General features: G+C 43.6%; 2 protein-coding genes across 5 annotated transcripts in view; both read right to left on the reverse strand.

The window, feature by feature from the left end:
* Positions 1 to 19,488, reverse strand: part of LOC115114345 (enhancer of polycomb homolog 1-like) — a 39,231-nt gene extending 19,743 nt beyond the window's left edge. The window contains exons 1-3 of one of the 3 annotated variants that reach the window (XM_029642498.2): positions 19,186 to 19,488; positions 16,139 to 16,231; positions 104 to 260 (exon numbers count right to left, since the gene is read on the reverse strand). In XM_029642498.2, the coding sequence (XP_029498358.1) occupies positions 104 to 239 (136 nt within the window). In that variant the 5' untranslated portion in view covers positions 240 to 260; positions 16,139 to 16,231; positions 19,186 to 19,488. Of the gene's footprint in view, positions 1 to 103; positions 261 to 13,600; positions 14,083 to 16,138; positions 16,232 to 19,185 lie in introns of those variants that run through there. The other 2 variants (XM_029642497.2, XM_029642499.2) reach the window with 2 other exon arrangements.
* Positions 19,489 to 20,351: 863 nt separating this feature from the next.
* Positions 20,352 to 25,112, reverse strand: part of LOC115114347 (integrin beta-1-like) — a 30,702-nt gene continuing 25,941 nt past the window's right edge. The window contains exons 13-16 of one of the 2 annotated variants that reach the window (XM_065013373.1): positions 24,561 to 24,796; positions 24,054 to 24,220; positions 22,847 to 22,930; positions 20,352 to 21,462 (exon numbers count right to left, since the gene is read on the reverse strand). In XM_065013373.1, coding sequence (XP_064869445.1) covers positions 22,853 to 22,930; positions 24,054 to 24,220; positions 24,561 to 24,796 — 481 coding nt within the window. In that variant the 3' untranslated portion in view covers positions 20,352 to 21,462; positions 22,847 to 22,852. The remainder of the gene's footprint in view (positions 21,463 to 22,846; positions 22,931 to 24,053; positions 24,221 to 24,560; positions 24,797 to 25,112) is intronic. The other variant, XM_029642500.2, reaches the window with a different exon arrangement.

Here is a 25,112-nt window from a genome sequence, read left to right on the forward strand (position 1 = left end):
GTTATACAAATCCATACTTAGGAGTCAAATTATCGATATAATATCATCTAAACTAATACTGCACCCTCCCCATATCAATAGCAGCCAGGGCCACTTTACTCACGCTGTATGTGAATAAGCTGCTTTGGCATCTTGAAGTCCCCGGGGTAGAGGGACTCGTAGTAGGCGATGTTGCCGTCTGCCTCCGGGACGGGGATGACCATGTTGTGTTTCTCTCCATACACCGACTGGGCCGACATGGCTCTCTGGAGATGGTGTTCCTAGAGAGACCGAGAAAGAGTTTAGTAATATAATATATGCCATTTAGCACTCTTATCCAAAGTGATTTCTAAATCATGCTTACATTTTGGGGTGTGGCCCCAGCAGGAAACCAACCCTCCGTTGCAATCGCCATGTTCTACCAACTGAGCCACACAGGACCACAGGGAGAAGTTAGCCTACCCCAGCAGTACTCTATCATTTTAATCATTTTAGTCAATTAGATTCTTGCTACGTAAGCTTAACTTTCTGAACATTCGAGACGTGTAGTCCACTTGTCATTCCAATCTCCTCTGCATTAGCGTAGCCTCTTCTCTAGCCTGTCAACTATGTGTCTGTCTATCCCTGTTCTCTCCTCTCTGCACAGACCATACAAACGCTCCACACCGCATGGCCGCAGCCACCCTAATCTGGTGGTCCCAGCGCGCACGACCCACGTGGAGTTCCAGGTCTCCGGTAGCCTCTGGAACTGCCGATCTGCGGCCAACAAGGCAGAGTTCATCTCAGCCTATGCCTCCCTCCAGTCCCTCGACTTCTTGGCTCTGACGGAAACATGGATCACCACAGACAACACCGCTACTCCTACTGCTCTCTCTTCGTCCGCCCACGTGCTCTCGCACACCCCGAGAGCTTCTGGTCAGCGGGGTGGTGGCACCGGGATCCTCATCTCTCCCAAGTGGTCATTCTCTCTTTCTCCCCTTACCCATCTGTCTATCGCCTCCTTTGAATTCCATGCTGTCACAGTTACCAGCCCTTTCAAGCTTAACATCCTTATCATTTATCGCCCTCCAGGTTCCCTCGGAGAGTTCATCAATGAGCTTGATGCCTTGATAAGCTCCTTTCCTGAGGACGGCTCACCTCTCACAGTTCTGGGCGACTTTAACCTCCCCACGTCTACCTTTGACTCATTCCTCTCTGCCTCCTTCTTTCCACTCCTCTCCTCTTTGACCTCACCCTCTCACCTTCCCCCTACTCACAAGGCAGGCAATACGCTCGACCTCATCTTTACTAGATGCTGTTCCTCCACTAACCTCATTGCAACTCCCGTCCAAGTCTCCGACCACTACCTTGTATCCTTTTCCCTCTCGCTCTCATCCAACACTTCCCACACTGCCCCTACTCGGATGGTATCGCGCCGTCCCAACCTTCGCTCTCTCTCCCCGCTACTCTCTCCTCTTCCATCCTATCATCTCTTCCCTCTGCTCAAACCTTCTCCAACCTATCTCCTGATTCTGCTCCTCAACCCTCCTCTCCTCCCTTTCTGCATCCTTTGACTCTCTATGTCCCCTATCCTCCAGGCCGGCTCGGTCCTCCCCTCCCGCTCCGTGGCTCGACGACTCATTGCGAGCTTACAGAACAGGGCTCCGGGCAGCCGAGCGGAAATGGAGGAAAACTCGCCTCCCTGCGGACCTGGCATCCTTTCACTCCCTCCTCTCTACATTTTCCTCCTCTGTCTCTGCTGCTAAAGCCACTTTCTACCACTCTAAATTCCAAGCATCTGCCTCTAACCCTAGGAAGCTCTTTGCCACCTTCTCCTCCCTCTTGAATCCTCCTCCCCTGCCCCCCTCCTCCCTCTCTGCAGATGACTTCGTCAACCATTTTGAAAAGAAGGTCGACGACATCCGATCCTCGTTTGCTAAGTCAAACGACACCGCTGGTTCTGCTCACACTGCCCTACCCTGTGCTCTGACCTCTTTCTCCCCTCTCTCTCCAGATGACATCTCGCGTCTTGTGACGGCCCGGCCGCCCAACAACCTGCCCGCTTGACCCTATCCCCTCCTCTCTTCTCCAGACCATCTCCGGTGACCTTCTCCCTTACCTCACCTCGCTCATCAACTCATCCCTGACCGCTGGCTACGTCCCTCCCGTCTTCAAGAGAGCGAGAGTTGCACCCCTTCTGAAAAAACCTACACTCGATCCCTCCGATGTCAACAACTACAGACCAGTATCCCTTCTTTCTTTTCTCTCCAAAACTCTTGAACGTGCCGTCCTTGGCCAGCTCTCCCGCTATCTCTCTCAGAATGACCTTCTTGATCCAAATCAGTCAGGTTTCAAGACTAGTCATTCAACTGAGACTGCTCTTCTCTGTATCACGGAGGCGCTCCGCACTGCTAAAGCTAACTCTCTCCTCTGCTCTCATCCTTCTAGACCTATCGGCTGCCTTCGATACTGTGAACCATCAGATCCTCCTCTCCACCCTCTCCGAGTTGGGCATCTCCGGCGCGGCCCACGCTTGGATTGCGTCCTACCTGACAGGTCGCTCCTACCAGGTGGCGTGGCGAGAATCCGTCTCCTCACCACGTGCTCTCACCACTGGTGTCCCCCAGGGCTCTGTTCTAGGCCCTCTCCTATTCTCGCTATACACCAAGTCACTTGGCTCTGTCATAACCTCACATGGTCTCTCCTATCATTGCTATGCAGACGACACACAATTAATCTTCTCCTTTCCCCCTTCTGACGACCAGGTGGCGAATCGCATCTCTGCATGTCTGGCAGACATATCAGTGTGGATGACGGATCATCACCTCAAGCTGAACCTCGGCAAGACGGAGCTGCTCTTCCTCCCGGGGAAGGACTGCCCGTTCCATGATCTCGCCATCACGGTTGACAACTCCATTGTGTCCTCGTCCCAGAGCGCTAAGAACCTTGGCGTGATCCTGGACAACACCCTGTCGTTCTCAAATAACATCAAGGCGGTGGCCCGTTCCTGTAGGTTCATGCTCTACAACATCCGCAGAGTACGACCCTGCCTCACACAGGAAGCAGCGCAGGTCCTAATCCAGGCACTTGTCATCTCCCATCTGGATTACTGCAACTCGCTGTTGGCTGGGCTCCCTGCCTGTGCCATTAAACCCCTACAACTCATCCAGAACGCCGCAGCCCGTCTGGTGTTCAACCTTCCCAAGTTCTCTCACGTCACCCCGCTCCTCCGCTCTCTCCACTGGCTTCCAGTTGAAGCTCGCATCCGCTACAAGACCATGGTGCTTGCCTACGGAGCTGTGAGGGGAACGGCACCTCAGTACCTCCAGGCTCTGATCAGGCCCTACACCCAAACAAGGGCACTGCGTTCATCCACCTCTGGCCTGCTCGCCTCCCTACCACTGAGGAAGTACAGTTCCCGCTCAGCCCAGTCAAAACTGTTCGCTGCTCTGGCCCCCCAATGGTGGAACAAACTCCCTCACGACGCCAGGACAGCGGAGTCAATCACCACCTTCCGGAGACACCTGAAACCCCACCTCTTTAAGGAATACCTAGGATAGGATAAAGTAATCCTTCTCCCCCCCCTTAAAAGACCTAGATGCACTATTGTAAAGTGGCTGTTCCACTGGATGTCATAAGGTGAAAGCACCAATTTGTAAGTCGCTCTGGATAAGAGCGTCTGCTAAATGACTTAAATGTAAATGTAAGTTCAGAGATGAGGGCAAATTATTGAACAACATACCTCTGCCCAACAGGCCCTACATATTAAACAAAGTCCAAGCACTTGAATAGCTAAATTGACAGGGTCAGCTGGGAGTCTGAGGTAACGGATGCCTAGAGAGAGGAGTACTTAAGTCAGAGTGAACGTCAATCACGGCCAACTGCTGCCATCTGATCCATGAGGCCAGGAACAAATCAAGTGTCAAATCAGTACTGACAAAAACGGCAGCCTTTTCAAGGAGATTTCAGGTGACAAAACTAGTCATTGTTTGAAAGTACTAGAAAAACAACAACAAAGCACTGGAAAATCAAAAGTACACAGCAAGACTTAGCAAGGCAGGAGTAAAAGTCCTGGAATGGTTAGCAGTCACACACTGATTTATTAGGTTTTTCCTCCAGGTGCAGAACCCACGTACACTCCTCCACTTATAGCAAAGGCAATTTGTAGGCTCACTCGCATTCCTGCTCCTGTTCCAAAGTCTGGGGACTAGTTTGGACGAGGCACCTTGCAGATGCACTTTACAACAACCAAATAATGACAGTCCTTTGAAATAACTACAAAACACCAGTGGATAAAACAACAGTGTATCAAGTTTGAACAGTGTCCTCTGGCTCTGAACAGGGTCTGGGGCAGTGCTCGTCTGAGCGTGCTGGCCTGGGGCAGTGCTCGTCTGAGCGTGCTGGCCAACAGTACTAAAATGAAAGGGCCTCTGGCTCTCAGACAAACGTGGGCACCTTGCCCTTGGCAGCCTGTCAACACAGCACAAGCACAGCGTAGGCCCAGACTTGTACATCATCTCGGCGGAGTGTGTGTTTATGGTTTCACTGCTCTGGGGGCACTAGGCAAACTAGAGTTGTTTCCTCTGCCTTCTCACCAGCTGTGTCAAATGGAACCCCATTCCCTATTTAGTGCACTACTTTTGCCCAGGTCAAGAGATTACTTTGGCCTGATTAAAAGTGCACTATGTAGTGAATAGGGTGGCATTTGGGATGCACATTCCACTCCCATCTGGAGTCCTGAAGTGTTCCCTTGTCAGCAGCTACGGCTGTGACGATAGCAGTATTGCGATGTTTTCTCCATGCAAAAAATGAAAACAATGTAGACCAAACTCTTTGGTCCTTTAAAAACCAGCTGCATATAAAATAGTGTGTGCTCATCTTAGAAACGAAATATAATGGGACTCTGGAAGTGTTTGTTTCTAACAGTTGACTCATTTTCCTAAAGAATCCGCTTCATGTTGCGTTTCCTTGCCATGATACTATCGAGTATCGCAAAACTGGTATCATCCCGGCTCTATCAGAAGCAGTCAAGTCTCTCTTCATAGGCACAATGATTCATTTATGGAACAATTAGTTACCGGTTTTGAAAGAAAAAAAACTATAGAAAAACAAAATGCAATAAAATATTTCCCAATGACCATGGGAAATAACCAATATATAAATTAATTTGATTCAATAGGAGGCAGACCGATATCGTTTTCCCGATATCTCCCGATATTAGCCTTTTAACGACTAGGGCCATGACGATACCAGTATCGCAATATCTTTTCAGGTTCAAACATGAACACCTGAAGCAGACCAAACTCTCTGCTTTTTACAGAGGCCCAGAACTGCAGCCTTAGAAAAACACACGGGCTGCCAAACGTAATCAAACACCATTTTTATAGGCTACTTCCCTAGCGATGGCAAAGGGCTGGCAGATAATAGACTAGTTGAACTGCAGCTACTACCACAACAAAAATAGCCAACCTGGCCTGAACCATCCACCATCGGTCTCTTCCTCCTCCAGACTGCGACAGTCTAGAAATAGGCTTTAAATGAGCGTATCGATCAATGTCACGGTCCGTCTGCTCTGGCGGCCCACCACTGCTGTTCCTGTCCCGAATGCCTACCAGGCATCTACTGTCCCAAATGCCTACCAGGCATCTACTGTCCCGAATGCCTACCAGGCATCTACTGTCCCGAATGCCTACCAGGCATCTACTGTCCCGAATGCCTACCAGGCATCTACTGTCCCGAATGCCTACCAGGCATCTACTGTCCCGAATGCCTACCAGGCATCTACTGTCCCGAATGATTGAGAAACGTGCATATAAAAATTGTGACTGGCACGCAGAATGGTAGGATAAATAATTAGCCTCCCAAACTTGAAACTTACTCACCACCTATGACATGTTTATAAAATAATTGCCTCCACATTTCCATGGTGGGATTTTGCCTATAGGCTACTTTGAAGCAAGGTAAGACAAGTTGGAATTGTTTTGATGGTCATAAGGATCATTTAGCTATTTGATTTTAAGACCCCTTAAGGTATCAAAAAAAACATTTAAAAAATATTGGATGAGACATTGAATTTGGCATTACTGCTATTAGCCAATAGATATGAATTGAATAACAGATTCACTACATGGAACAGATAGTCACCCCAAAAAAATCTAAAGGAAGTTTGTTCTGAAGTGACTGTCCTATATCTGTGAGAAGACAGATCAGGAAACTAATAACTACGCATTTATCCCCTTATTTTAGGTACGGAACTACAGATGTTTTTGTGAGAAGACCGATTTTCGGGATGTCTAATGGTCTGACAAACACCCCTCTAGCTCCGACACCTTTCAATGCAGATGGGCGATATCGGCAGATGCAGTGGATTGAGACGCAGCCCAAGCAACAACAAAAAACATCGTGCTTAAACAGATTTTGATGGGGCTTTTTTTATTATGTTAATTAGAATTCCGCAGGGCCACAGAATTGTAGGCTAAGGGTTAATGGATAACAGTTCATAAGCAGTTATGCATGCGTGGCGGTGAAACCATTTTACACCTGTTAGCGGTAGCACTACCGCAGAGATTGTGGACATGTAGCCTATTGCACAACACATTCCAGGTGAAGGAGGTCAAAGCAGTAAGAAACTGGTGGTCTGCCAACATCTGTGTCTTCCAAGGAAAACTGGCACGCAGACAAATCAACAGATCCCACCAATTCCCTCTGCACCCGGTCTCAGACAATGACCCAGTGATGGTGAGTTCACGTAACAAACACTGGCTGTCTGGGCTGACACACAGTTCGCACCTGTAGAAGGAAGAAATAGGGAGTCCCAAGCCCTCCAGCTGTTCTACCCCCACTAACCATAACTCAAGAGAATTCCACTGTGGTAAACCAAAGATAACACAAAATAAAAAGGTAACCATGTATGGTAGATGTCTGTCCAACTGCTGTGCATAAAAGTGTTACCAAAAGTAGAGAAGCTAGGTTGAAAAAGTCTAATGTGCAATCACCTAGAAGGCATAGACATAGTATTAAAGCTAAAACATCCATTCCCTACCCCAACATCCATGAAAATAACTGTGTGACATAAGGTGGATACCACACTCATCTCGTTTCCCATGCCAGTCACTGAGAAGCTGTCACTTGCCTGACAGCTCCTCTGACAATGTGCACAGTATTCTAGATAAACAAATCACTCCTATCCTTGCGTGCCTCTTACGCAATACTAGTGCTGCACAGCGCAACAAAACTTCAGCACTTGTTAGATACTAGAATGTGAAAAACTTTCCGGTACAAGAACAATTACTTTCGGGACTTCTGTCAAATGGGTCTCACAGATCAAGCATATATATCAGTGCAGCCAACCCCTTATAATAGCATGCACCATGACTGCTCCACTTACTCATTGCTAGCCTGCACTGGGAGTCTTGGCTGCATCATGTTAGCTCCCAACTCATGCTGCAGATAAATTAATGCACTTGAATAAAGCAACAAAGCATGTGGAAATGTTTAAACTTAATTACTGTTGGCAAAACAATGTCCATTGATTGGAGTCCACTTGTGGTAAATTCTATTGATTGGACATGATTTGGAAAGGCACACACATCTGTAAGATCCCACAGTTGACAGTGCATGTCAGAGCAAAAGCCAAGCCATGAAGTCAAAGGAATTGTCCGTAGAGCTCCGAGAAAGGATTGTGTCGAGGCACAGACCTGGGAAAGGATACCAAAACATTTCTGCAGTATTGAAGGTCCCCAAGAACAGTGACCCCCATCATTCTTAAAACGGAAGAAGTTTGGAACCACCAAGACTCTTCCTAGAGTTAACTGCCTGGCCAAACTGAGCAATCAGGGGAGAAGGGCCTTGGTCAGGGAGGGGACCAAGAACCCGATGGTCACTGACAGAGCTACAGAGTTACTCTGTGGAGATGGGAGAACGTTCCAAGGACAACTATCTCCGCAGCGCTCCGCCAAATCAGGTAGAGCGGCCAGACGGAAGCCACTCCTTAGAAAAAAGGAACATGACAGCCCACTTGGATTTTGCCTAAAATGCACCTAAAGGACTGACCATGAGAAAGAATTTCTGCTCTGGTGAAACCAAGACTTAACTCTTTGGCCTGAATGCCAAGCATCACATCTGGAGGAAACCTGGCACCATCCCTACGATGAAGCATGGTGGTGGCAGCATCCTGCTGTGGGGATGTTTTTCAGCGGCAGGGACTGGGAGACTAGTCAGGATTGAGGGAAAGATGAGCGGAGCCAAGCACAGAGAGATCCTTGATGAAAACCTGCTCCAGAGCTCTCAGGACCTCAGACTGGGGTGAAGGTTCATCTTCCAGCAGGACAATGACCCAGAGCCCGGACTTGAACCCGATCAAACATCTCTGGAGAGACCTGAAAATAGCTGTGCAGCGACGCTCCCCATCCAACCTGACAGAGCTTGAGAGGGTCTGCAGAAAGGAAAGGGAGAAACTCCACAAATACAGGTGTGCCAAACTTGTAGCATCATATCAAATAAGTCTTTAGGCTTTAAATCGCAGACAAAGGTGCTTCAAAGTACTGAGTAAAGGGTCTGAATACTTATGTAACGTGTCAGGTTTATTATTTTTTTTTTATTGCAAAAATGTCTAATGAGGGAGTAAAAACAAATGTGTAGATGAGTGTCAAACTTTGTAATCAATTTCAGAATAAGGCAGTAACGTAAAATAATGCAAAATAAGCTGATTACCACCAAAATCTTTATTCATTCAATTATTTGGTCTCTCTCACATCTCCCAAAGATGCTCTATGGAGATAAATAGTAAAGGCGACTTTTTATAGGCACCAACTCCGCCATGATTCGTTGGACAAAGACGAGGCGGAAAATGTATGGCATTCTTGGATAACCGCCGAAAATAAGATCTGTGATAAACATGGGCTTAGGAGATGTAGGTTTTTTTCTATGAGAATGTTCATCAGCCAACGTCACTTTGTGAATTGAAGAATTTGTGATATATATATATATATATATATATATATACACATATATATACACACACACTGCTCCAAAAAATAAAGGGAACACTTAAACAACACAATGTAACTCCAAGTCAATCACACTTCTGTGAAATCAAACTGTCCACTTAGGAAGCAACACTGATTGACAATAAATTTTGCATGCTGATGTGCAAATGGAATAGACAACAGGTGGAAATTATAGGCAATTAGCAAGACACCCCCAATAAAGGAGTGGTTCTGCAGGTGATAACCACAGACCACTTCTCAGTTCCTATGCTTCCTGGTTGATGTTTTGGTCACTTTTGAATGCTGGCGGTGCTTTCACTCTAGTGGTAGCGTGAGACGGAGTCTACAACCCACACAAGTGGCTCAGGTAGTGCAGCTCATCCAGGATGGCACATCAATGCGAGCTGTGGCAAGAAGGTTTGCTGTGTCTGTCAGCGTAGTGTCCAGAGCATGGAGGCAATACCAGGAGACAGGCCAGTACATCAGGAGACGTGGAGGAGGCCGTAGGAGGGCAACAACGCAGCAGCATGACCGCTACCTCCACCTTTGTGCAAGGATGATCAGGAGGAGCACTGCCAGAGCCCTGCAAAATGACCTCCAGCAGGCCACAAATGTGCATGTGTCTGCTCAAACGGTCAGAAACAGACTCCATGAGGGTGGTATGAGGGCCCGACGTCCACAGGTGGGGGTTGTGCTTTACAGCCCAACACCGTGCAGGACGTTTGGCATTTGCCAGAGAACACCAAGATTGGCAAATTCGCCACTGGCGCCCTGTGCTCTTCACAGATGAAAGCAGGTTCACACTGAGCACATGTGACAGACGTGACAGTCTGGAGACGCCGTGGAGAACGTTCTGCTGCCTGCAACATCCTCCATCATGACCGGTTTGGCGGTGGGTCAGTCATGGTGTGGCATTTCTTTGGGGGGCCGCACAGCCCTCCATGTGCTCGCCAGAGGTAGCCTGACTGCCATTAGGTACCGAGATGAGATCCTCAGACCCCTTGTGCGACCATATGCTGGTGCGGTTGGCCCTGGGTTCCTCCTTATGCAAGACAATGCTAGACCTCATGTGGCTGGAGTGTGTCAGCAGTTCCTGCAAGAGGAAGGCATTGATGCTATGGACTGGCCCGCCCGTTCCCCAGACCTGAATCCAATTGAGCACATCTGGGACATCATGTCTCGCTCTATCCACCAACGCCACGTTGCACCACAGACTGTCCAGGAGTTGGCGGATGCTTTAGTCCAGGTCTGGGAGGAGATCCCTCAGGAGACCATCCGTCACCTCATCAGGAGCATGCCCAGGCGTTGTAAGGAGGTCATATAGGCACGTGGAGGCCACACACACTACGGAGCCTCATTTTGACTTGTTTTAAGGACATTACATCAAAGTTGGATCAGCCTGTGGTGTGGTTTTCCACTTTAATTTTGATTGTGACTCCAAATCCAGACCTCCATGGGTTAATAAATTTGATTTCCATTGATATTTTTTTTGTGATTTTGTTGTCAGCCCATTCAACTATGTAAAGAAAAAAGTATTTAATAAGAATATTTAATTCGTTCAGATCTAGGATGTGTTATTTTAGTGTTCCCTTTATTTTTTTGAGCAGTGTGTATGTGTGTATATATATATATCTATATATGACACATTTTAAATAAAACAAAGGTATCATAATTCATAAAAATATCATGTTAATAACCTCTGCGGAATTGGTGTCCCGTCCACAGGACGGTTGAGCTAACGTAGGCTAATGTGATGAGCATGAGTTTGTAAGCAACAACAAAAAATCCCAGGACATAGACTTATCTGATATGGACAGAAAGCTTAGATTAAGAATTATTTAACTGCACGGTCTAATTTACAGTAGCTATTAAAGTGAAAGAATACCATGCTATTGTTTGAGGAGAGAGCACAGTTATGAACTTGAAAATGTATTAATAAATCAATTAGGCATATTTGGGAAGTCTTGATACAAAATGTTGAACATATATGCAATGGTTCATTGGATCAGTCTAAAACTTTGCACATACACTGCTGCCATCTAGTGGCCAAAATGTAAATTGTGCTTGGGCTGGAATAATACATTGTCTTTCTCTTGCATTTTGAAGATCGTATTATCTTTTACCAGATCAAATGTGTTATATTCTCAAAGATAAATTTCACATTTCCACAAACTTCAAAGTGTTACCTTTCAAATGGTACCAAGAATATGCATATCCTTACTTCAGGTACTGAGCTACAGGCAGTTAGATATGGGTGTCATTTTTAGGCAAAAATTGAAAAAAAAAAAAAAGGGTTGGATCCTTAGACTGACAAAGTCAAATTGATTGTATGTGATTCATTAATGCATACATGGCTGTCAGAAGCAATATCATTACAATTTATTACACTCAAAAAATGCCCAACTATTGAACAGAGCAGTAGCATAGTTTATGTCTGCATCAAATGCCATTCTGTGAATGGCTAACATGCCTTTTTTTTTTTACTGTGGTATGTTGATGGTATCAAGAATTGTGATACTAAACCTGGTATCGAAATCCAAAGTCTGTTATGGTGGCAACACAGTCCATTTCAGTTGACTGGAGTGGAGACTTATAGAGTACCACAGTATGAGTCATAATACCTGTAAAACCTAGCAGCCATTGGAACCATTTTACTGTTGGACCACTAGGTTGTATGGGTATTGACACCTCCACTGTGGGGCTCTAATTGTTAAGGGGCCCCCTTGCTGGGACTCCTACTGTGCTCTGCATGCCACTAGTTTACTACAGCTGTGGTGGCTGCCTAACACACAAAACCTCTGGCTGACACCAAGCCTCAGAGAGCAATAAGATACATTGTGTCACAGAGAAATGTCAAGAAGAAATGTCCTGACCTCCCATAAATAAATTAACACATTCAAGTCAAAATGTGCAATTAATGAAAACAGATCTGCAGGGAGCAGAAAAAGTATAGCTTCACACACACACAGAGAAGGCTAGCTGAGGAACACTCAACTCCGTTCTCTTATATTGAGGCGGAGTTGAGTTTTGACATCTGGTCGCGGGATTCGCTAGCAACATTGAGTTACCATCAGCCGATTCTTATTAAAATGTCAATTCTGAAAACGCTTACCTGAACCTCCTGTACAACTGTGATCCTTCTGCGGGGTGGTGAAATTCATACTTTTAATAAAAAAATATTTTAAAAAACTTTTTAGCGAGATTCAATTGGGTATATGCTATCCGGGATCCTTGGGACGACACCCCCTCTCCCTTAAAGTTTACATTTTAAATTGTCAGGGTAGGGGTTATTAAGATGTGGATGTCCCAGAGATCCCGGATTGCACTAGCCAATCTAATTGAGTTGAGCAACACAAATTAAGAAAAAAGTCAGTGGTTGTATTCGATAAAAGTTTTTATTTAACTTATGAATTTTAAGCACACGCGGAATGACTGCAGTTGTACAGGACACACACAGAATACATTTTTACAAGAATCGACTGATGTTGGTGACTCAATGTCGTTGCAAGAAAATTGACCAGTTATCAAAACTCAACTCAAGCCTCGATATAAAGGACGGAGCTGCTTGTTTTTCAGCTAACAGACGGCAAAACCCTTGAAATGGATTGACAGAAAATTCCAACGGTCATTAAATAAGGGCCATGTTTCAACTGAAGCACTGCATGTATATAAATACAATATAACATGTTTTTAAAAAGCAGGCTATACAAGTTTCACTGAAATGTAAACACAGACATGGCCCAAGAGGCATGATTTCTTGTTTTTGATAATTATTTGTGTACTTATTTGACATCTTTGCAGCACTGTTAGGAGCTAGTAACAAACTTTTCTCTGCACCTGCTATAATATCTGTTAAACTGTGTACACGACCACTAAACTTGGATTTGATCACCAAAACACAGAGACTGACTGACATGCAATTTTGACAGGTACAAACCTCCACACCATAACAAGGCCACGTGCGTAGACAACACTCTAGACACATGGAACCTTGGGGCGAGAGCCAAATATTAACCAAGGCGGTAAGAAAAATACACATTGTAATCACCCAATCATAGGTTAATTGAAAGTAAAGCAAAACAGTGCACCAATGTGTGATTGCTCAATCGTTGGTTAATACTTCAACATGACCAGAACATGCGAGTCAATAAACAATGCGTAGTTTGAGTGCACAATTAGCATGCTTTGTTTTATCTAAATACACGGACCTTTTCTACTCAAGGCATGCAATGTTTACATTTTTCCGCCAGTATAGTCTTCACACAGGCACATAAAGAATGTCTGATCATTAGCTCCCCCTTGCACCGGTCCTTTGCCATTACGCCAACAGACAAGGCACATCCCAGAGACACACAACAAAATGTCGGATTCATGGGAGTCACGTGATTCCTTTGTACTTAGAAAATCTCCTCCAGCGAAAATAACCAACTAAAACCAGAATATTGAATAATATATATAAATAATTCATCCTTAGTGATCTGGAAAATGTATCCACTTATTGTTAAGACTATCTACACAACATTTTCGTCGTGTTTTTAAAAATAAAATTGGCGGCCATTTTGTGCAAACATGCGCAGAAAAAAAAGAGGAGCGCCTCAAAATATAAAAATAAGGATAAATGTTTATTTGCATATTTTCGAACTATAAAAACATACCGATTCCTCTTCTTTCTCCATCCCCGTCGGCATTTGCGGCACTGCCCGGTTAATAGATGCATATTCATGCAGGTCGGGTAAATCCTCACATCGGAAGACGGGTAGTGGCTTGGAAGCGTCCAGCGCCCGTGCCCGAAACGACAATTTACTCATTTTTTAAAATTCGAGATGCAACATAAATCTATCCAATCTCCTTAAATTCACATCGGTTTCGAGTTGAGCTTTCATGGATGATTGTGCGGTTATTCTGACATATACGGTACGGCTGATTAAAGCTAAAGTTAGGGCGTCGCGAACGGAGCCGGGAAGGCCCGGATCTTGATCGCTCTATTTCGGTCTTTTTTTCAGAGGCTTCCCTGTCTATCGGTGGTTCAGTACGCCATGGCCAACATGGCGGACATTAAAAACTCTTTAACGCTCGGTTCGCTCAAAGCAGCCCAACCCACCGATCACCGAACAGCCATTCCCACGCGGTCCCGAGCGCGTGCGCGTTCGCGACGGTGGGGGACGTGCCCCCCAAAACTAAGCAGGTCAAATAAAACATTTGCATCATTTGGGTAAGTAGCTAACCATTATATGTTTCAGGTTAAATTTGGAATCCAATTACAAGGGGCATGCTGAAATGTCCCTAATTGGTTACAATCTAAAGCCTACATTGCCTTATCATTAGGTCTCTCTTTATGTAGTGTTGTCTCTCTTGTTGTGATGTGTTTTGTCCTATATTTATATTGTATTTTTTATCCCAGGCCCCTTATCTGACTTGCCTAGTTAGATTTTTTTTTTAAATCAGTGACTAATAATTCTGAATTATTGTCTCTAACATTAGACATTGTATTATCATGCACCTTTTATTCCTCAGTTGTTTTACATGTGATTTGAACATTGAGGGGGGCTGTTTTTAAATTGGATTAAATATTGGGATTTTGTAAATGTGATTAAATATATTGGGATTTAGTAACTTCTATTAAATATTGGGATGGGAAGACATGGATGATAACTAACAAACCATAAATCACGTCACCCCGCTCCTCCGCTCTCTCCACTGGCTTCCAGTTGAAGCTCGCATCCGCTACAAGACCATGGTGCTTGCCTACGGAGCTGTGAGGGGAACGGCACCTCAGTACCTCCAGGCTCTGATCAGGCCCTACACCCAAACAAGGGCACTGCGTTCATCCACCTCTGGCCTGCTCGCCTCCCTACCACTGAGGAAGTACAGTTCCCGCGCAGCCCAGTCAAAACTGTTCGCTGCTCTGGCCCCCCAATGGTGGAACAAACTCCCTCACGACGCCAGGACAGCGGAGTCAATCACCACCTTCCGGAGACACCTGAAACCCCACCTCTTTCAGGAATACCTAGGATAGGATAAAGTAATCCTTCTCACCCCCCTTAAAAGATTTAGATGCACTATTGTAAAGTGGCTGTTCCACTGGATGTCTTAAGGTGAACGCACCAATTTGTAAGTCGCTCTGGATAAGAGCGTCTGCTAAATGACTTAAATGTAAATGTAATAAATGATGATGCATTTCAATAAAAATGCTCTGGCATGATACCAAATATTTGAAGTTGTTTTTCTGCATCATGCATCAAGCCTAGCTCTTACAAGTTGAAACAAAAATATAAAACCCTTGAATCATAAACTACGAGTGTTATTTGAAAATAACCAAAGTAAAATATGACTTGACTTACTAAATTACTAGTCACTACCAGTACTGGGAACTGAACAGCTTCTGAAAATATTTTCAAAGTTTGAAAATGTTGCCCTCTTGTGGTGTGATTAACCCTAGAACTGTGGCCCGCTGCAACTGTGGCCCGCTGCTGTGTGGTCCTCCGTTGACCAGTGTATAAATCCTATCGTAATTCAACAGTGGTGGTTAGAAAACATGTTTAATACCATTCCGCTCCAGCCATTACCACAAGCCTGTCCTCGCCAATTAAAGTGCCACCAACATCGTGTGTAATTCAAATATTTGGAAATAATAAGACCCTCAAAACAAAGGGTTCTGGTGCCATAAGTTGGCAAGCCTTGTCCGAGCCAGAATGGTCAATAAGGCTAGTCTGCTTGACACCAAACTCAGTCTTCCCACCGTCACAATGTGTCTATAATGATGGTGGCTGTGCTTTACTGATTGGTTATCCTGTGCCAAACACCCACACAGCACCCAAGTCCTACCCCCTTCTCATACAACTTTTGGATTTTCAAATAAAGAGGTCTCAACCCCCCAGAAAAAATAAACATTTGAGAGAACCAATCAAAGCTCAAGCCAATTTTGTTGTGAATATTGCACCATCAACAGGCTCCTGTCCAGACAAGTGTCACAGCTCTCCTTAGCTGTGTACCATCTGAGTCACATCAGCCATGCTACCATAGGGCATGAATCCATCTCCTGTTTCTGTAGTGTGAGGCAGCTTAATGTACAAGTACACCCCCTGGACAGGATGCTAGTCTCTCTGTGCCTTACCCCAATACCTCATGAATGCCAAGCGGAGATGCATATGGTGCTTTACTAAAGCCCATATAAGGACATTCTCAGGGCTTACCTATAGTAATGGCAGACATCGGGTCTAGCCAGGCTCCAAGAGTTGTAGGTTCCACTCGGCGTCGACCATTACAAAAGACAGCATCATTGGGATCTGAGTGGGAATAAAAAAAACAGCTCATCATTCCTTTGAGTGTTTAATTAAAAGGGTCATCATGTTGATGGGACTGGGACAGCGGTTCCAATTGCAAAGAGTAACTAAAATCTCAGAGTAGGTTGTGCTTGTGTGTATTCAATGCTCAGATTAGAGAGGCAAAACATTGTTTACGCTAGGAACCAAAAAGGGCAAACATAATGAGACAAATGGGGAGGGACCTACAGTGCATTTGGAAAGTTCAGACCCCCCCCCCAAAAAAATGTACATTACAGCCTTATTCTAAAATGGAATAAGTTAAAATTCCTCAATCTACACACAATACCCCATAATAACAAACCAAAAACAGGTAGACATTTTTGTAAATGTATTAAATAAAACATACCTTATTTACAGAAGTATTCAGACCCTTTGCTAAGAGACTCGAAATTGAGCTCAAGTGCATCCTGTTTCCATTTTCCACCTGCGGTAAATTCACTTGATTGGACATGATTTGGAAAGACACCTGTCTATATAAGGTCCCACAGTTGACAGTGCATGTCAGAGCAAAAATAAAGCCATGAGGTTAAAGGAATGTTTTGAGGCACAGATCTGGGGAAGGTTACCAAAACATTTCATCAACATTCAAGGTCCCCAAGAACACAGTGGCCTCCATCATTCTTAAATTAAATACGTTTGGAAACACCAAGGCTATTCCTAGAGGTGGAATAGCTCCCTGGTCAGGGAGGTGACCAAGAACCCAATGGTCACTCTGACAGAGCACTAGAGTTCCTCTGTGGAGATGGGAGAACCTTCCAGAAAGACAACCATCTCTGCAGCACTCCACCAATCAGGCCTTTACGTTAGAGTGGCCAGACGGAAGCCACTCCTCAGTAAAAGGCACATGACAGACCGCTTTGATTTTGCCAAAAGGCACCTAAAGGACTCTGACAATGAGAAACAATATTCTCTGTTCTGATGAAACCAAGATTGGACTCTTTGGCCTGAATGCCAAGTCTGGAGGAAACCAGGCACCGCTCATCACCTGGCCAATACCATCCCTTTTCAGCATCAGGGACTGGGAGACTAGTCAGGATCGAGGGAAAGAGCAAGTACAGAGAGATCCTTGATGAAGTCCTGAGCACTCTGGAGCAGGTTCTCAGACTAGGGCGAAGGTTGACCTTCAAACAGGACAATGACCCGAAGCACAAAGTCAAGACCACACAGGAGTGGCCCAGCCAGAGCCCGGACTTGAACCAGATCAAACAGCTCTGGAGACCTGAAAATAGCTGTGTTGCGACGGTCCTCATCCAACCTGACAGAGCTTGAGGATCTGCAGAGCAGAATGGGACAAACTCCAAAAATACAGGTGTGCCAAGCTTGTAGCATCATACCCAAGAATACTTGATGCTATAATCACTGCCAAACGTGCTTCAACAAAGTTGTGAATAAAGAGTCTGAATACTTATGTAAATTTGATTTAACAAATAAAATTAGCAACATTTTCTAAACCCGTTTTTGCCTTGTCATTATGGGGTATTGTATGTAGATTGAAGGAAAACATTTTTTAATCAATTTTAGAATTAGCCTGTAACCTAACAAAATGTGAAAAAAGTCAAGGGGTCTGAATACTTTCCAAATGCACTGTACCTGCATTTGTCCAATACAAACTCGTTTTAAACTGCAGGTAGGTCCCTACGCGTTTGTCAACAAAAACGACTTTCTATTGGACAAATGCAGGTAGGTCCCACTCCCACTGGTTATTCAAGTAAACAGTTTCCATTGCGAAACCTTTTGCAACAGCCCAAACGTTTTGTAACAGAATCCAAATAATGAATACACCCCTGCTCTCTCCCCTGTCCATGTAATCTAACTCAACAAGACCTAAAAGGCTAAACTGATCCTAAAATCAGCATTCTCCGAGACGCTTCGTGATTATGACCACAGGACAAGTCTACCCCATTCAGAGGCTAACTGCTTTAGTGCCTATTGACGATAGTATCTTCTGGTCGGGGAGTTACGTTCTGAACATATCGCTTGCGGTACGGGTACCTTTATTGGGTTAGTGTTTCCACATGGTCATATCTCCACGTTACATTGCTTGTTTACGGAAGACATAGGCGGCCACCTGTGCTAATTAGCTCTGTGTGTAAACGTAAATTGGTAGGAAGTGTAATTCATCAACTGGAGGCACACACAGTTTATGGATGTGTAAAACTGCAACTGTATAAGAGGCATATCAGCATTTTTTTTTTAAACTAGTGAAAGCAATAATTGACGTTTCTAAACGTCAACACAGCATTGGGAATGTAGTTCGCAAAGCGAGCACAAGCCTAGTGTTTTGTCTCTGACATCGAGCCCAGGGCTAGTAACGTTAAGTCTGATCCAGCCACTGATTTATTCTGTTATTAATTACCTACATGCCAAACAACTTGGCGTTAGTCAACACTTCAAATATGAATGTGCAGTTCCTTTGTAGACCACTGGTAGTTGGTTGGCAGTGTAAGCTATCAAATATTGCCTTCCTTGCCTAGCTAGAACATGACAATTAGTTAGTGGTTATAAACTTATAAGCCGATTTACAATAATAATTGTAGTTTACACCAGATTTATGTATGACACGTTGCGGTCTTGAATTTGGTCCGTAACTTAGCATTAGCTGGCTTTCTTCCTGACTCTTTGGACTAATACATTTAGCATTTCGAAGGTCAGAACATTTGAAAGCAAACGACAATTTATAACACTTACACCAAACTAAAAACGTTAGCTATCTTACTAGCTAAAAGTGGAGCTGACTCGCGATTGTAACGTTAAAGTAGTTAGTTACTAGTAGCCTAGCATGCTGATTTGACATCTGTGGTTTGCCAACTTAAGCCATTCAATTTAATTGTGATAGCTTGCTTATCCAACAAACAAGACGATTTTCACACGACAGTTGTTTCGATCAGCAATACAAAGATATCTGAAAAACTTACCGTAAAATTGACTCCAGGATGGGTGATAACATTTCTTGTGATCATGAGTGATTCCCCAAAAGCCAAGGACAGGCGCTGGCGTAACGTTATCGTTTTGCAAACGCCATGCAGTAAAATTCTCCTGATAAGACGTCATTCAGCTTTTTGTTAAGCATCGGATTTCTCTTGATCGTATCGGAAAGCCTCTCTCCCCGTCGAAGTAATACGTTATTGAGATCAGATAATTATACTTATTTCCAAGAAGATTAGCTAGCAAAACTAGGAGCGAAGTGTTCTTGTTGGGGGTTAACAACTTTGCAATAGAAGACGCATCCTGATTGGTCGGTGGCTGGCACCAATCTGTAGAGAGCAATGAGGTAGAGAACACTGGGTTGATGAGCTCACGCTCAAAAACGAGAAAGTTCCATCTGTTGTACACGGTATTCTAAACCCTCTGTATTACCTTGGGAATGGACCACCTAACATACAAGATGGAAACAGACGCAGAAACGCAGTCTTTCAATTGCAGTACGGAAATGATTATTATATTATTTGAATGCTGACTGCAGATTGGGCGAGATGTCAATCTGTACACTACTTACAGCTTGATCTAAATCAGTGTAACAAATTATACAATGTATTATTTACGGGATTATAATTTTATTATGTGATGGAACTATTCACAAAAACAAAAAATTTACCAGAAAGACCCACTAACGTCCAACTGTCTCCCTTGCAAAAAAGGTCTAACACAACAGAAAACTAATTTCAACCATTGGGCATTCTCCCAACCTGTATTGGAGCCGAGCTTCCAACTCCTGATACCAATGTTCGCACCAACTGTGTCCTGTGGATCGGCCTTGTTCCCCTCCTTCGAGCTAGTGGCAGTGCTGATGCCATATGACTCAAGTATTAGGCAGTGCAGCATCTGAAAACAGTGGCAGCTGTATTTTTGTTCAGATCAGGACACTATCCTGAGATTTATCCAGAGTTGGAAAATGCATGAATTTGCAAAAATAAGGTGAAATGCATCTGTTAAACTGTAGAAAACATGTGGGTAGCATAAGATGAACAGTGAGTTGAAAGCTGGATCAGAGGCCTAGGCCACAGTGAGCCAAACATTCATTGGCATCTTTCTAACAAAAAGAAAGCAAGGACAAATGACACACACACACAGCATGGAACAATTTTGGGGTAATTTGTTTTGGAACTTTAATAAATAATTTCAGAAATAAAGTAATGCAAAATGTGAATGTGATGAAATAAAAAGGCACTTTAAAAACTGTGTTCTTACAACTAAGTGGGATGTTTGAAATTCTACAAAGATCTGAATGACGTCACTCCCTTAACACTGATCTTTATAACTGAAATGTAGTCACCATTATTCAATGGAAGAGTTTGATTAAACCATCTAATTAGAAGAGAATTATTCAACAGGAAAGAAAAACACGCTGAGGATACAGGTCAAGTAATAAACCATTCAGAACCCCATTCAGAACTCAATTTCTGTAACTGAAGCAAGACACTTAAAAATAAGGCATATTGTTTGCAAACAAGGCAGTGAGTTCTGTAATATTTGGCATCGCTATTAATTAAGAGTTTAATAGGGACCTGAGTTCTTTAAAACTAAACAATTTAAACCTGGAGCCCATAATACTACTAATGTACATTAATGTCATTTTATTTATAAAGATTCACAAATATTATGACTATCTTTAAAAAATAAACATTTAAATTGATTGTTCAGGTTGAATAATAAATTGATTAACATACCTTTGCTTCCAGCCCTTTTCTGTGACTAAAATATGGCTTTACACAGAATTTCCTATAAACTGTACACATTACAATTTACTGCTGTCCTAATGGCCAGCTATCGCTACGTATCTTGTCCCATATCGACATCCAATTTCACCCTCAAAAACAGAAATAATGGCTCCACGGTTCTATGAAAGGCACAACCACACCTTCAATGACCTTGCCAGTCCGGTGGCAAAAATAAAAATCAGTTTAAACATTCCGCCAAGTTCCACAAAAAAGTTAAAACCAAAGTTTATACATACTGTACAATTTTTCAATTCAAATGATGCATAGAAAAAAACGGTTAGTAAAACATATTGAAATAGTGGCAAAATGCACTGCTATTATTTGGTGACTACAAAAACAAACCATGAACATAAACCCCCCACAATATTATTTTGCATACAGTGTTGTAATGACAGAGAGGATTCTCCATCATTTGCCCTCATATTTTGGATTGACAACAGTTGTTACAGCACTCTTGTAGATGGGATTCTCACCCTGCAAAAGACAAGCAAAAAGAGTGAGAAAAAGAGTAATCATGGATACAGTCTTTGTCCCAAATGGCAGCCTATTCCCTATTTCTTTGTTAACCTTTTATTTAACTACATACATACATACATACATACAGTGGGGAGAACAAGTATTTGATAACCTGCAAAATCGGCATTGTTTCCTACTTAAAGCATGTAGAGGTCTGTAATTTTTATCATAGGTACACTTCATATATTGAGGGGGGGATGGATGGGGCCATGTATCGCGATGAAGATGGGTCGTGGCTGGGTCTTCCAGCATGACAACGACCCGAAACACACAGCCAGGGCAACTAAGGAGTGGCTCCGTAAGAAGCATCTCAAGGTCCTGGAGTGGCCTAGCCAGTCTCCAGACCTGATCCCAATAGAAAATATTTGGAGGGAGCTGAAAGTCTGTATTGCCCAGCGACAGCCCCGAAACCTGTATGGGGGAGTGGGCCAAAATCCCTGCTGCAGTGTGTGCAAACCTGGACAAGAACTACAGGAAACATATGATCACGGTAATTGCAAACAAAGGTTTCTGTACCAAATATTAAGTTCTGCTTTTCTGATGTATCAAATACTTATGTCATGCAAATTAATAAAAAATAAAAAAAATCATACAATGTGATTTTCTGGATTTTTGTTTTAGATTCCATCTCTCACAGTTGAAGTGTAACTATGATAAAAATTACAGATCTCTACATGCTTTGTAAATAGGAAAACCTGCAAAATCGGCAGTGTATGAAATACTTGTTCTCCCCACTGTACATACTTAACTATTTTTGACCAGGGCCCATAGTTGCCATTTGGAATGTAGTCCAAAAAGAGAATCATTCGGTTAGAACCACTTCCCATATCACATCGTTTGGTTAAAATTAATTCCAGAGCAGCACGTCTCCATTTGGACAATACGATTTTCAACATTTCAATAGGGACTTGCGAACAGAGCAGTCACCTGTCCTATAATCTAGCATGTTAATGGCACACCCAACAACATGCAGTTAAATACATGTTAAACCTTAACCCATTTAAAATAAGGCAGAGCGAATTGGATAGATGTTGGTGAGCTATAGACCACCGTAGTTAAAAAAAATATATATATCCCGTTTTATTAAGGGATTCATTTTTAGACAAATGTGTTCTTCAGGTTGCCTCAGACAGTACCAGAAACTTTAAACTCGCTACTGAAATGAGAAAACGGTTATATTACAGCTTTTGCTTTTAAGAAGTTGAATATCTGTTTTTTTCTTAAGAATGAAAATATCAGTGAAAAAGGGTGAAGAAAAGATGCAAAACTGAATCACAAAACACCACAAGGGGAAAGTAAAGTACATGCAGGAAAAGGGAAAAGAGAGATAGGCAATACAAACGTAAACTTATAGGACCACGCCTTTACGCCCATAGCTTGGATTCTGGAACTTATTTATAGGGCTCTTGTATATAGGATTCTCTTGCTGTGGTCAACAATGAGACAGACAGGGGTCAGAGAAAAGACGAACAAGAAAGAGCATGAAAAGAAAGTAAGCAGTAAAAGATGACAGGATGGAGGGAGTAATGGTCGAGGGACAAAGAAAGCAGAAAAGGTTTACCAACTAGGGGTCTATCCATCATTCAGAATACAAACATATCCAACCCCAATGGTTTAGCAATAGCCATGCTCTTTGAGAATGAGGTTGCGTCCCAAATAGCACCCTATTCCATTTATAGTGCACTACCACTACTTTTGACCAGTACCACTATTTTTGACCAGGGCCCACGGGGGTTCTCGTCAAAAGGTAGTGCACTATTTAGGTAATATGGAGCCATTTGGGACTCGACCAGAGGCTATATTCTCTCTCAGCTGTGCACTTTCTCAGCACACAAGTGCTCTGTCATTCTACTATAAACATGAAATACTGTTGCTATGACTGTCAGAACACACTGAGCAGCTGGATTGAGCTTTATTCTGTTGGTGACCAAGCACACCCTCTCCCTCAGCTTCATTGCCTATTATGGGCATGAAGTACTGATGAGTGGACAGATAGTGGCAGCACTCCTAGCCAGCAAAATGCCCATGGAGGAAAGGCCACTCCCTCAACAGCGTGACAGAGCCAGGTTTCTGTGCTGCCATTGTTGGCACAAAACAGGAGATGTAGCTAAAGAGATAGCCAAGGCACAAATATAACGGTTGGTTTTCGCACAGATAACCAATGCAATTAAGTGCATCTCTTGAGATGAATGAGCTCTGAAATCACAAGCAGTAAGCTGTATATATATATATATATATAGTGTGTGTGTGTTAGTTAATTTAGGACAGAAATTCATCTCACATTTCAAGAGTAGACCAGGGGCCGTATGCATCTAGTGTCTCTGAATAGGAGTGCTGATCTAGAGTCAGGCCCCCCTATCCATTCAATCTTACTCATTGTGATCTAAAGGCAAAACGGATCCTAGATCAGCACTCCTACTCTGAGACACTTTATGAATGCAACCCCAGATATCTGAACAGTGAAAAGAAAGCAAATCACCGCTAATATAAAAGTTGATATTCTTATTTGAAAGCCAGCTGGGCTGGTGTGATCCAACAGGATGCCTTACCGTGTCCCATTTGGCATTCATCTTCTCCTTCTCGAACTTGGCGAACTCTCTGCGGTCGTGGATGATCATGAGCAGCTTCCAGATGAGCAGTAGGGCCAGGCCAATGAGCACAATGCCCGCCACCACACCAGCCACGATGGGGATGATGTCAGGGCCCGCTGGGCACTCTGGAGCACAGCAGGGAACACACATGGCAACATTATGCATTTACAGTTAATCATATACAATGGACTATGTACTTGTGTTTTGAAAGGCGTCCGCCAAATAAAATGTATAATTATAGGCCTACACTTTGGCTCTGTCCCAAATGGCACCATATTCCCTTCGTAGTGCACCATGTCATTTTGTAGTACACTACTTTTGACCAGAGATTATAGGGATTAAAGGTGTCATTAGGGATGCGGGCTGTAAAATGCCATACAGACGAAGTCATTAGGGCAGGCTATTCCTAAATGGATGATCAAAGATATTTGCTTCTCAATGGTGCAGCACCAGCCATCCACTCACCCAGAGTCTCGACCACGTAGACCTCCCTCATTGTGTCGTTCCTGACGGCGTAGGTGTAGTAGAACCAGCAGTCGTTGGCGTCCCTCTCCTTACAGTGGGATAGGGGGTAGGATTGGTCGGCTGGCTGGGGCAGCTTGTCCCGATCCTTCACTCTGATCAGGTTGAAATAGCTGCAGTCCCTCTGACACGTGTCCTTCTTCTCTCCAGTTTCAAAGGCCCGGCACTGAACACACTCCCTTTTAGAGAGAGGACAATAACATGGTCAGGCTATAGCCATACAGATAGCTATTAAGATGAATAAAAACTGATTTATCATTGTCAGTTTTTTTTTTTTTTTTTACAATACAATTTTTTCCCCCAGGTTATACAGTGCCTTCGGAAAGTATTCAGACTCCTAGACTTTTTCCACATTCTGTTAGGTTACAGCCTTACTCTAAAATGTATGGCCCTAATCCACACACACACACACAATGATAAAGCAAATTTCTTAAATAAATTTCTGCTGATTCATTTAAAAAAAAAAAAATTGTATCATATTACATAAGTATTCAG

The sequence above is a fragment of the Oncorhynchus nerka genome, linkage group LG9b (genome assembly GCF_034236695.1).
Source record: "Oncorhynchus nerka isolate Pitt River linkage group LG9b, Oner_Uvic_2.0, whole genome shotgun sequence".
Lineage (NCBI taxonomy): Eukaryota > Metazoa > Chordata > Actinopteri > Salmoniformes > Salmonidae > Oncorhynchus > Oncorhynchus nerka.